Below are 14,337 nucleotides of genomic sequence, written 5' to 3' on the forward strand. Positions count from 1 at the left end.
CAGAATGGTCAGGCAGGCGGGTACAGAGTCCATAAATAGGCAAGGGTCAAAACCAGGAGGACTAGAAAAAGGAGAATAGCAAAAAGGAGTACAGGGAAAACACGCTGGTTGACTTGACTAAACATACAAGACAAACTGGCACAGAGCGACAGGAAACACAGGGATAAATACATTGGGGGAAATAAGCGACACCTGGAGGGGGTGGAGACAATCACAGGAACAAGTGAAACAGATCAGGGCGTGACACCTGGAGCTGTCAAACGGATTTAATCAGTGGTGGAAAAAGTACCCGTGAAATTCACCCAGTGAAATACTACCTGAGTAAAAATCTAAAAGTATTTGGTTTTAAATATACTTAATTTTTAAAAGTAAATGTAATTGCTAAAATATACTTAAGTATCAAATTCTTTATATTAAGAAAACCAGACGGCACCATTTTCTTGTTTTTATTTATTTATGGATAGTCACGGGCTATTGCCATCACTCAGACATAATTTACAAATGAAGCATGCGTGTTTAGTGAGTCCGCCAGATCAGAGGCTGTAGGGATGACCAAGGATGTTCTATTGATAAGTGCAGGATTTTGACAAATGTCCTGTCCTGCTGAGCATTTAAAATGTAACGAGTACTTTTGGGTGTCAGTGAAAATGGATGGAGTAAAAAGTACATACTTCACTACATTCCTAGTAAAAGTTGTCAAAAATATAAATAGTAAAGTACAGATACTCTGCAAAAAACGACTTAAGTAGTACTATTACTTAAGTACTTTACACCACTTGATTTAATAAATAGGCTATTTTATAACTTCAGTTTATTGTTGTTGTAGCCTTGTGTTATTATGCAATTATTAATGCCATGTTTAGTAAATTAAATTGAAAGTTATTAATTGTGATCATGGTTACAGTTCTATCACAATTTTTTATATAATTTTTAATAGAATGCATTAGATTGAAGTCAGTCAGATTAGGCTACAGGTAAAGAAAACACTGGCTGTTGTTGACAAGCATAGGCCTAGTCAGTTCATATCCATATAATTAAAATTTGATTCAGTGATTGAAATGATGACCCCATTCCAAAAGGCTATTGGGCAATGGAAGCACTTCTTACGTCAATCTCCTCACTATTCATGTTGAATAAATTAGTCTGTCAATTTGAACTAAGCAAGCTGCTAAATCATTCATCTTACCTACATCTTGCCTAGGCTACTGTAGGCTATCTGACATAAGATGTAGGCCTATCAGGCGTTATAGGCTACCTGCATCTAGCTAGCCAAACCATAGAAAAGTTGAATTACAATCATAAACCCAGATTTTAGTCAGTAGGCCTAGCCTATGCCTATGGAAATGACAAGTCAATCTAGCAAATAGGCCATTTATAACGGTTTGTAGTCATAACATCTGGCACATAATAAGGGCACAATTGCTAGAAAATAGCCTAACATTTTGTAATGACTTTCCTCTTCTTCTGACGAGGAGTAAGAGATATCAGACCAATGTGCAGCGTGGTAAGTGTCCATTTTAATATATAAAACTGAACACTACAAAAATACAAAATAACAAAGTGAATGAACAAACGAAAAATCGAAACAGTCCCGTATGGTACAGACACAGGAAACAACCACCCACCAAACACAATAGAAAACAGGCTACCTAAATATGGCTCCCAATCAGAGACAACGACTGACACCTGCCTCTGATTGAGAACCATACTAGGCCAAACACATAGAAATATAACAACAGAACAAAACATAGAAAAACAACATAGAATGCCCACCCCAACTCACGCCCTGACCAACTAAAATAAAGACATAAAAAAGGAACTAAGGTCAGAACGTGACACATTAGTTTTTTGAGGTTTAATAAGGGCAAATTATATTTTCTCTTGCAACATATTCAAATTCCTTTATTAGTCACATTATAGCTTACTAGACTGATTATTTTGATGGAAAACCTTCGTTGGTCGTTAGAAGTTAAGTCGATATCCCTTCTTATTTCACTCGATAACGTTATTGAAAAAGGGTTTATTGGCTAAATGTGGCAACTTCTCTCTTGCTGTGAAAAACCCCCATCTCTGCTAGCTTTCAGGGCGTTTTGAGTAGTCATTGGGCTAGAAACTTTAACTAGACCGGGTAACTATGGGGCAGAACATACGAGGTTGGCTTAGATTATTGACATGTAAACTATATTTAATTTCCAATGTTTATTAAAAACATAAAAGCATTTGCACAATGAGCACTTGTTGTCTCTCAAATACTTTGTTACAGTTGTTTGTTAGCTAGCTAGCAAATGTTTTGCCATATTAGCATTGGCATGAAATCAGTCAAAACACCTCAAAACAAGACGTGTTATAAAGAACAAGATGAAACCAGCCTCTTACGATTCACCACATGGCCATTTCTTGCCATTCTTGCTAGCAATCTGGCCACCCAGAATCACAATAGCTGACTTCTGCCCAATGGAAGCTCGCACATCGTTTTCATGACATTGTCAGCTAACCCGTCTATAGGCTTACAATTTGTCAAGCACAAATGACTATCTCACAATTTTAACTATAGTTTGTTTATGAGTCTAAAAATATTTAATTGATGGTTAAAGTAATTGATCCATTGTCAAATGCACCGTTAAAGGATTTAACAATTTAAAGTATTTTATTGAGGTGAACCGTTTGTGAACCTGTTTTTGCCAGGTTCACAAACGGCATCAGACTCCAGATCTTTATTGCAGAGTTATGTCAATGAGGTGTTCGGTTTTCAATTGGCTTACACTTATCATATGGTTTGTGCAGGCTGAAATATGGTGCGTTTGGATGCTATCGGAAACTTTAAGATTTGTAACGAGCATTCGTTGTTACACCCCTGTAATTACAGACTGCAATTACCACCAGTTACAGTTGTTATTACAGTGTAACTATGAATTATTACAATTGATGACAATACTTGTTACAATGTAACTATTAGACTATAATAAGGACTACTTAAAATGAAGTGTTACCAGAATTGTCATAATATTGTGGGCAGGCTAGCTCTGGAGCGACACACAAACTACTACCACAATTCAGTTAAATAATTCCTGACAATATTTTTTTTTGATCATTTCTTTTGCGTTACTTGTTTATTTTCATATTTGTCTCATTATTTTGAGATGCAAAGGGAAACGGCAAGCTAAGCTGTTGTGCAGAGCACTTATAGCCAGAAGAAGAAAGAAAAGGACTTGAATTTAGCACAGGCCAGTGGATCTGTGGATCTCCCAGCATGAGATACGACAGCCAGCTGAACTGTGTAGCTGCTGCATAACTGGGCTTAGATGGAATAGCAGGCGACAGCAGCCTGAGGGGGTGGGCTGCACAGGGGCTTGTACCAATGATTTATACACTAGATGACTGATAGGGGGGCACTGAGTTGAAGCCACCATTCCGCCATCTTGGCACTCCCCCACCATTGTAAAAAAAACATTTTGGAAGCTATAGAAACAAATGTCTCCATTTGTTTTTGCCAAATGTATTCTATTACAGACACCTTAATGCATACTGTTTTGTAATACTAATCTTACTGACACTACAACATTTAAATACTTAAATACATACATTTTGTCCTTGAAACATTTAATTGAAATACTGCACAATTCCATTCATTCCTATGGAGGATTGCTTTTACTGGGGAGTGCAAATATGGCTACCCAGTGGCGTCAAAGCCTCTCAATGGCCAATATATAGCATCAGCAATGCAATGTTTATATACATCATTGTACTGTACTCACAGTTCTCTGTCGCTGTTGTTCTTTGATCCTTTTCCTCAGTCTGAAGAACTCTTTGTGTTGCCGTGAAACAAAGTTTACTGCTGCATACTCCAGCAGTGCAGCGAACACAAAAAGAAGACACACAGCCATCCAGATATCAATGGCCTTCACATAAGACACCTACACAACCCACAAAATAAATTAATAATGGTTAGAATCACAACTTTTACATGCAGGTAAACAACACGGTGATGGTGCTCTTAGTACAGGAACGTTCCCACCACTGAAATAATGTGGGGGCCTCCCGATAGGCTCAGTGGTCTAAGGCATTGCATCGCAGTGCTAGCTGTGCCACTAGAGATCCTGGGTTCGAGTCCAGGCTCTGTCACTGCCGGCCGCGACCGGGAGACCCATGGGGCAGCGCACAATTGGTCCAGTATTATCCGGGTTAGGGGAGGGTTTGGCCGGCAGGGATGTCCTTGTTCCATCGTGCACTAGCGACTCCTGTAGCGGGCTGGGCGCAGTGCACGCTGACATGGTCGCCAGGTGTACGGTGTTTCCTCCGACACATTGGTGCGGCTGGCTTCCGGGTTAAGTGGGCATTGTGTCAAGAAGCAGTGCGGCTTGGCTGGGTTGTGTTTCGGAGGACGCACGGCTCTCGACCTTCGCCTCTCCCGAGTCTGTACGGGAGTTGCAGCGATGAGACAAGACTGTAACTACCAATTGGATACCACGAAAAAGGGGTAAAAAATAAAATAAATAATGTGTGATAATTGGGTAATAAGCATAGAACTGGTAGTTTCTGAGTTAAAACATATTTTTAAATAAATGTTTATTGACTATATGTTGGTTGTCCAAACAGAACACCTGAGCAGAATACAATATAATTTCTCTCTGACCTTAGGCAGGGATGCCCTGGACCCAGAGCTTTGGGTTGTCATGGTGAGCACTGTGGTGATACCAAGGCCCACTCTAGCCGGGGCGGCGTCCATGTTGATCCAGAAGGAGACCCAGGAGAGGATAACGGTTAGCAGGCTGGGGATGTACATCTGGATCAGGTAGTAGCCCATCTGTCTCTCCAGGTGGAACTTTACCTCGATGCAGGCAAATTTACCTGCCAGCATGCCAGATGGTTGGAGATGACATTTTTTATTTTATTTTTATTTCACCTTTATTTAACCAGGTAGGCCAGTTGAGAACAAGTTCTCATTTACAACTGCGAGCTGCGACACTGTCATAAATCCTCTTAAGGATTGGACCCTTTAAAAAAATGTTTTTGCCTAAAATGACATACCCATATCTAACTGCCTGTAGCTCAGGACCTGAAGCAAGGATATGCATATTCTTGATACCATTTGAAAGCAAACACTTTGAAGTTTGTGGAAATGTGAAATGAATGTAGGAGAATATAACACATTAGACCCCCCCCATCTTTGAAATGCAAGTGAAAGGCCAAAATGTATGTCTATGTCCTGGGAAATGTTCTTGTTACTTACAACCTCATGCTAATCACATTAGCCTACGTTAGCTCAAACGTCCCGCGCGGGGACACCGATCCTGTAGAGGTTTTAAGCAAAGTGTGGCAATAGCATACCATTTGGGAGTCCAGAATCTACCTGTGTTGTAGTGCTTGGTGCAGTAGCCCAAGTCTTTCTCCTCTTTCAACACAAACTGAGGAAGCATCAGGTCATCAGCCACCTGGACAGGACCAATGTCCAGCCACTGGAAACACAGGTCATTCATGGTGTAGCCAACTGGAGCACAGAGGAGAAGAAGGGAGGGTTTCTTTTATTCATGGTATAGCCAGCGACAGAGGGAGTTTATTTATAAAGTTGTCAACAGCAAAAGCCTGTCTAGTCAAGTGTAGAGAATGGGGAAAAAGAGGCATCAGGGAGTGAAACTAGCCAAGTGCAAAGAATAGATAAAAAGAGGGAAAAGAAAACTCACAGCTTTCCAGCTGCATAGAGCACGTCTGAATGTCCATGGGGAAATTCATCAGATCCATGGGGCAGGACAGGATCAGAGTTAATCTGGCTCACAGAACCAGGAGCACATAGTGAGAAGATGAATCGAAGACAGGTATGGGGAGCTTTGTACAATCTAACATTACCTGTGGCTTCAAATTGAGTGTAGAAAGTCAAAGATGTGAACTTTTGCTAATTATTGTTACTGATCACGTTATAACATTTTATTATCTATCATTATGAGGAGACTACTGTTTTAGAGACACTGGTCACCTGATACTGTAGAGGACATTCCCATCTTGAAATATCCGCAGCAGTTTGTTGTCTGTGGTGACTTCGTGAAAGTTTGCCCCCTTTTCATTGGCAAAGAAAAGGTCAGGTTTCCAGATGGAGTCCAACATGGAAGGATCCAGGTCCAGAGAGTCATCAGGGTACTCCTTATAGGCCAGTCGCGGGTCGTTCCATTGTTGACGTAGAAACACATTGAGACGATAATCCTATGGTAGTTATTGTATAAAAGATACTATTAAATGGAGCGAACAGCCACTGTTTGGATGAAAGGTGGATGACGATAGTGAAAAGACCCTCACCATTGTGGTTTCTGTGATGGATCCAAAGCTGTTGATGAAGAGGTTAATGGTGACGTTCACAGGAGGACCTGAAAAATCGTCCATAAGAAACTCAGCCATTCATATGTGATATATCTGTAATATAAATATAAATGCCATGTTTCACTTTATGCTGCTTTCTGAAACAGGCAGTGTTCTTAGCTTCAGGTGTACAGTAAAATGCATTACTTATACATGTTCATTCATACATGTTTATTATCTCACTGAAAAGATGCAGCATCTGTGGCAAACACAAACTGATCAGAACACATTTTCAGGTCTACAGTATCTAAATTGCAATGACATGAGGATTGTATTGTCTACCATTGCATAATGGAATAACAGCTCTCTTACATGCATATTGGGGCAAGTTGTCTTGTATTAGATTGAGTTATCACAAACAGACAGAATAAAATGGTGTTGTCATTTCCAATACACTCCCATTAGTATATTGCATCTCTCAACTACTGACATCCTACATTTTTCATAATATAATTTCCTAAGAGGGTATAATTTATTAATTCTACTTGAGTTACATTAGTGTATTTATAGACATCAGCAGGGAGTTACCCTGCAAGGCATGTACTGGCATATTTCAGTGATGTGGAGCAAGCATGAAATATATATGACGAGATGTGACCCCTGAGAAATGAAGAGGAAGTATGTCAGAGGGAATCTGCTGGCTTCGCTGGCTGTGAAGAAACAAAATGAACTAGGCCTGTGGGTGAACATGCATTCAAAATGACACTTCTAACCAAAAACAAACACTCTGAGTTATTCTGGGTTCAAGTACCACAATAAATAGAAAGTGGAAATCTTTCTGATTTATGTCACATTGTGTCTTAGATTTATTCTGTAAAACTACTGTACTATACCCACATGTTTAGGGTGTACTATACTGTAATGTTTATTACTGTACTGCGTAATCTACTGTACTATGTATTGCAATATACCTTTGAAGTTGGGTCTAATGCGGGCGTCATACCCAGATGTCCTTCCCATAAGTTTATCCAGGAAGTCAGATGGGGAAGGGGCCTTCCCTACCCTGCTAGGTAGCTTAATCTCCTTACAGGACCCAGGCCTGCCAAAGGGGAGGAGGAAACCGTGAGAGGAAAAGCAGGAGTGCTATTATCTGGAACTGATGGGCAACTACTGCTTCAGATGATGGCCATGATAAAGGGATTTTATTCATACAGGTGAAGGTGAGAAGTTACACTCTGTATCTCAAGTGATTTTCTGCTAAAATATTTCTCAGAAAATATAAGGAAATAAGATATGCTCTTTGTATTTGCCATCTTTTTGTAATGAACCACATGCACTAAAGTAAAGTCGTTTTTGGTAATACAATTGTAATATTCATATAATTACAATTAAAAGGATGGTACTTCAGTGGGAGTGATCAGTTATATATTATATTGAAATTAGAAACACGCAGGTCATGTAGCTTGCCCCTTTATGTAGACTGTTGTATATCTCATCCAATGGACAAAATCCTATCTTCACTGTGTCTTTCCCAACATTCCAAATCGTCTCTTTCCGTCTCTCAGCAGTTTACAAATCCTAGTTATTGCTCATTTCTTTTACAAAATGCAATGTAAAACATGTTTAGCTCGTCACCTCAATAATATATATATATGTTACATGTGTTCCTTAGGCACATTTAAATAACATGAACCTTTCAAATAACTATATTTCTCTGTAGGTAATTAGCCTGATTTTCATATAATTGGCAAAACATTGTAAATTCCCTATGGTTCAACAACTTCTCTCACTTCAAAAGTAGCTGATCTATATTTCTTCATTTGATTACACATTATAAATGTACACTGAAACAACATATTTAGTTTTTTTTAGTCTCCTCCCCAATTTTACTCAAAACAGCCAGAGGCATAGGCTATAATTAAACAACAATAAGTACCTAAAGGCTTAGTAAGCCTAAGGGCAAGACAATAATTAGATGTCTCTTACCTGCCTTGTAGAAAGCAGACAGACGAGACCCATACCATCCATGGGACTAGTGAAAGCATTCTCTGCTTACAGCAATACACATCAAATAAAGGACAATTTTATTAAGTATTCAGAGGCATATAACTCAGTGAAGAGTCTGTGAACCTATGCAGAGAACCATGGTATTGCTCCGCTACCCAGACAAATCCTTATGGAGCTCTCTGAACCTCCCGCTCTCTGCAGGTGTAACATCCAAGACGATGCTTGTCTATAACTCAAGGTCTGGGGAAGTTTTGCTATATGAGAATTTGTGTGGAAGACCACAAGCTTTATCTCTTTCATAGCCACATGCATGCTGCAGGAATTACGTCAGGAATATTTAAAGAGACAGCAGCATTTTAGACTCTCTTTTCAGTGCACTTTTGGGCCCAAAATACCTTGAGATTTTATCTTATGATGGCTTTAGACTTTGAGCACAGTTTGGATCCACACTCTTATGATGGCATTTTATGTGGAATAAATCATTTTTTCCCCCCACAAGTAAAAACACATTCATAACAGAGAACGTGGACATACATTCCCCAAATATATATTTATAGATACTTCCATTATTAAAATAGTAATTCATTTCAATAATTATTTATTATTTAAATATGAATTGGTAAAAAGGATTTTGATTTTGAAGTATAGCATGAGAAGAGGGGCACTCAAGGCAGTCAAATGCAAGAGTCAAATAAAAATGGGCAAAAGGGGAAGATATTTTGCATATTTCTTTCTTATGAGAAATGTTAGTTGTCTCAACTAGTTAATTAAACTCTCCCTCGAAGGGTTACATTTTCTGTTCACAGGTTAATCACTTCAGTATCTTTGAACACCTAGATAAATTACAACACCTATATGTAGTAACCCCCCCCCCCCCCAAAAAAAATATATATATAAAAAATAAAGACACTTCCCTTTTACCACCAGTACAAACATTGCTGATAAATACATGTTGTCATGAGGGAAAATGTACATGATATGATTGTGTAGTTGTCTCACCTAGCTACAGTGTCATAAGATTAATGCATTAATTGTAAGTCTCTCTGGATAAGAGAGTCTGCTAAATTACTAAAATATAAATGTAACTCAGATTTATAGTAAAAGTCAGACATAAGGCGGCAATACATTTCACACAGTTTTTAAAAATAGTAATTATGCCTACGACTACCTTAGCAACAGGGATGTTAGCTGCACATGTTGTCATAAGACCTTTCCCTCACATCTGTAAGACCTTTCCCACCTTCCCACAGGAAGGTGTTTAAGAGCCAAAGTGTCAGTGGATGGGGAAAAATCATTACAATCATGCAGTAAGTTTTCTGCACGTAAAACAATTTCCAGTTCCATAGTGGTTAAGTAGGCCGGCCTTAATTTTAATGTGGCAGCCTTCTTTAGAGCATAACGTATTCTACAGAGCATACTGCAGACCTACTTTACCAGTGAGTGGTTCTGTATGCTATAACCCGCACAGGTCAGGTACTCTCTGAGCAGGACTGCCTGTTCCCAGCGACTCCAAGGAGAGCCATGGCACTTTTACCAAGCCAGGAACAGTCTGTAGGAGCAGTGCAGGCAGGTTAGTAGTGATGGTTGAAATTTGGGAATGGCTCTTTTGATTAACTAAACTGTGTTTCAACATGGTGAAACCTTGCATAATAGATTCCAAATTTGAGCTTGTGTAATTTAATTACCAACATTTCAACGATGCGAAACCGTGATGTCTTAATAAAGTACATTTCCAAGAAAACGTGTATCAAAGTGCTAGACTATAGTGCTAACATTTCATATCAGAACCAGTTCCCCTAACTGAGAGGTCATATCTTTGGACATAATAATGCAAATCGTAGGATAATTCAAAATATTTTTATTGCAGCCTTTAACATAATGAACTGCTCTGATCACACTGAAAAATAACCTCCACGTACCAGTATATTGTTAGTACTTTGTACACCGTCACCTGTATTCCCGGGATGAACAATTTCACCTTGATCACAAAATGCAACATTTAAACTATAGATTGATTAGACAGGGTGAATATTACTATTCACTATCTTGAATAGAAAATAAAAAAAACAGATGCATGTGATATAAATTACCAACATTGAAAATATTCCAGCGACATGAAATGTACATGTACAGAGTAGATGTGTCAGAGAGTCTCCCTTTTCTTTTCAAATGTATCATCATATTAGGGTCTGCCAAAGCCTGGCGATGACTGTGAAAGTTCAAAGCCTTCATGAGTAGTGACAGCGTACATCTCCCAGCATAGGCTCAGCCTCCCCAGAGGAGAGAAGACTCAGTCGTCGTGAATGTTGAAGAGCTTAGCCACTTCATTCAGATCGGCATGTTCCTCTCCATCTTTGATGATCTGCAAAGACATGAATGCAAAGCAAATCAGTCTATATTTAACTCTGTTTTCAACTTCACTTTGGTGACACTAAGTGTTAGAACAAGAAAATATTTGTGACGGTTCTCACTTTCCTTGCGACGGGCATTCTGTTGAACACGTTCCACAGGATAATGCCTACCACCACTTTGTGCCTACCACCACTTTGTCTCGCAGATAGAAGTTCACTCCTTTCCCGTAGTCGTCCTTCTGCTGGGGTATTGGAGGGGGTGCACAGGTGGAAGAGGCTACAGGGCTACTGGTCATCCCCTCAGTCTCTCTCAACGGATTCCAGTTATTACAGCAATCAGAGGAAAGACGCTCAGTCTATGTCTTCAAATCAATTGTTTTGGGGGGATATTAAATATTTATTCTTGATTTGTAAAGTACACAGGGGTCCTTCTGTAGAATCAGATGTTGACTGAAAATCAGTATATTGTGGAAGGTCATACCTGACTTCTCTGTGGCAGCTTTGGGGGTGTTCTTAGCAGTGGCTTTGGCAAACACTCTAACACTTGGAAGGTTACTCTCTACTATCCCAATGGACTCATAGCCTACATCAGGCCCCAGGTCACTACTGTGGGACGCAATAGGACATGAGATACATAGTCAGGGTTCAGAGGTCAACGGAGAGGGAATCATTGGCTGAATCCCAAATTATTCCCTTCCCTCGCCCCTCCATTTGTGCGTTCACATGCGCCTCTGGCATATGCACAAGTATCCCAAAGCTGAGGCATTGAAAATTAACCAACCATGCTGTTATTATTAATTTTTTGCATTGTTCGTAATTTGTTTTGTTCATAATGTTGCTGCTACCGTCTCTTATGACCGAAAAGAGCTTCTGGACATCAGAACTGCGATTACTCACCTCAGATTAGACAAATAGTTTTTCTTCAATGAGTCGGACGGGAGCGATATACTACTGACACCTGACCAGGTCCAGATCCCCGTCATTCGCTGGAGAAGGACACTGAGATTTTGCGGAAAAAGATCAGGGTGCCTTGTGATGATCAGGCAACAAGTGACTAATCTGCCTTTGCCTTCCCTCCTGCTAGCTAAAGTTCAATCGCTGGAAAACAAATGGGACGAACTCAAAGCACGTATATCCTACCAACGGGACATTAAAAACTGTAATATCTTATGTTTCACCGAGTCGTGGCTGAACAACGACATTAAGAACATGCAGCTGGAGGGTTATACAATCTATCGGCAGGATAGAACAGCAGGCTCTGGTAAAACACGGGGCGGGGTCTATGCATATATGTAAACAACAGCTGGTGCACGATATCTAAGGAAGTCTCGAGGTTTAGCTCGCCTGCGGTAGAGTATCTCATGATAAGCTGTACTATTTACCAAGAGAGTTTTCATCTATATTCTAAGTAGCTGTTTATTTACCACCACAAACCGATGCTGGCACTAAGACTGCACTCAATGAGCTGTATAACGCCATAAACAAACAGTAAAATGCTCATCCAGAGGCGGCGCTCCTAGTGGCCGGGGACTTTAATGCAGGGAAACTTAAATCCGTTTTTACCTCATTTCTACCAGCATGTTAAATGTGCAACCAGAGGGGAAAAAAACTCTAAACCACCTTTACTCCACACACAGAGATGTGTACAAAGCTCTCCCTCACCCTCCATTTAGCAAATCTGATCATTATTCTGTCCTCCTGATTCCTGCTTACAAGCTAAAAACGAAAGCACCAGTAATTCAGTCAATAAAAAAGTGGTCAGATGAAACAGATGCTAAGCTAGAGGACTGTTTTGCTAGCACAGACTGGAATATGTTGCGCGATTCTTCCAATGGCATTGAGGAGTACACCACATCATACTGGCTTCATCAATAAGTGCGATGACGTATGTACGTGACTGTACGTACATACCCCAACCAGAAGCCATGGATTACAGGCAACATCCGCACTGAGCTAAAGGGTAGAGCTGACGCTTTCAAGGAACAGGACTCTAACCCAGAAGCTTATAAGAAATCCCGCTATGTCCTCCGACGAACCATCAAACAGGCAAAGCGTCAATGCAGGACTAAGATTGAATTGTACTACACCTGCTCCAACCTGGTCAGATGTGGCAGGGTTTGCAAACTATTACAAACTACAAAGGGAAGCACAGCTGCGAGCTGCCCAGTGACACGAGCCTACCAGACAAGCTACAGCAATTTACTTCTTTGCTCGCGTCGAGGCAACTAACACTGCATGAGAGCATCAGCTATTCCAGACGACTGTGTGATCACGCTCTCCGTAGCTGATGTGAGTAAGTCCTTTAAACAGGTCAACATTCAGAAGGCCGCAGGGCTAGACAGACTCCGAGCATGCGCTGACCAACTGGCAAGTGTCTTCACTGACATTTTCAACCTGTCCCTGACTGAGTCTGTAATACCAACATGTTTCAAGCAGACCACCATAGTCCCTGTGCCCAAGAACACTAAGGTAACCTGCCTAAATGACTACCGACCCGTAGCACTCACGTCGGTAGCCATGAAGTGCTTTGAAAGGCTAGTCATGGATCACATCAACACCATTAGCCCAGAAACCCTAGACCCACTCCAATTTGCCTACTGCCCCAACAGAGCCACAGATGATGCAATCTCTATTGCACTCAATACTGCCCTTTCCCACCTGGACAACAGGAACACCTATGTGAGAATGCTATTCATTGACCACAGCTCAGTGTTCAACACCATAGTGCCCTCAAAGCTCATCACTAAGCTAAGGACCCTGGGACTAAACTCCTCCCTCTGCAACTGGATCCTGTACTTCCTGACGGGCCGCCCCAAGGTGGTAAGGGTAGGTAACAACACATCCGCCTCGCAGATCCTCCTGTTGTACTCCTGTTGTACTGTTGTACTCCCTGTTCACTCAAGACTGCATGGCCAGGCATGACTCCAACACCATCATCAAGTTTGCCGATGACACAACAATGGTAGGCCTGATCAACGACAACGATGAGACAGCCTATAGGGAGGAGGTCAGTGACCTGGCCGTGTGGTGCCAGGACAACAACCTGATCAAGACAAAGGAGATGATTGTGGACTACAGGAAAAGGAAGACCAAGCACGCCCCCATTCTCATTGACGGGGCTGTAGGGGAGCAGGTCGAGAGCTTCAAGTTCTTTGGTGTCCACATCACTAACAAACTAACATGGTCCAAACACACTAAGACAGTTGTGAAGAGGGCAAAACAAAGCCTATTCCCCTCAGGAGACTGAAAAGATTTGGCATGGTTCCTCAGATCCTCAAAAGGTTCTACAGCTGCACCATCGAGAGCATCTTGACCGGTTCCATCACTGCCTCGTATGGCAACTGCTCGGCCTCCGACCACAAGGCACTACAGAGGGTAGTGCGTATGGCCCAGGACATCACTGGAGCCAAGCTTCCTGCCATCCAGGACCTCTATACCAGGCGGTGTCAGAGGAAGCCCCTAAAAATTGTCAGACTACAGCCACCCTAGTCATAGACTGTTCTCTCTGCTACCGCACTTCAAGCGGTGCCGGAGCACCATGTCTATGTCCAAAAGGCTTCTTAACAGCTTCTATCCCCAAGCCATAAGACTCCTGAACAGCTGATCAAAGGGCTACCCAGACCCCTCTTTTACACTGCTGCTACTCTCTGTTTAATATCTATGCATAGTTACTTTAACTCTACCTACATGT

General features: G+C 41.1%; 1 protein-coding gene across 1 annotated transcript in view; it reads right to left on the reverse strand.

Annotated features, from left to right (window-relative positions):
* The window catches only part of LOC139537217 (glycine receptor subunit alpha-2-like), a 30,804-nt gene extending 22,267 nt beyond the window's left edge, over positions 1-8,537 (reverse strand). Inside the window, exons 1-8 of the mRNA XM_071338291.1 lie at positions 8,275-8,537; positions 7,260-7,387; positions 6,289-6,356; positions 5,972-6,195; positions 5,682-5,764; positions 5,351-5,488; positions 4,634-4,848; positions 3,756-3,914 (exon numbers count right to left, since the gene is read on the reverse strand). Of these exons, the coding sequence (XP_071194392.1) occupies positions 3,756-3,914; positions 4,634-4,848; positions 5,351-5,488; positions 5,682-5,764; positions 5,972-6,195; positions 6,289-6,356; positions 7,260-7,387; positions 8,275-8,333 (1,074 nt within the window). The 5' untranslated portion in view covers positions 8,334-8,537. The remainder of the gene's footprint in view (positions 1-3,755; positions 3,915-4,633; positions 4,849-5,350; positions 5,489-5,681; positions 5,765-5,971; positions 6,196-6,288; positions 6,357-7,259; positions 7,388-8,274) is intronic.
* Positions 8,538-14,337: the final 5,800 nt, after the last annotated feature.

This window comes from Salvelinus alpinus, chromosome 13, assembly GCF_045679555.1.
Source record: "Salvelinus alpinus chromosome 13, SLU_Salpinus.1, whole genome shotgun sequence".
NCBI lineage: Eukaryota > Metazoa > Chordata > Actinopteri > Salmoniformes > Salmonidae > Salvelinus > Salvelinus alpinus.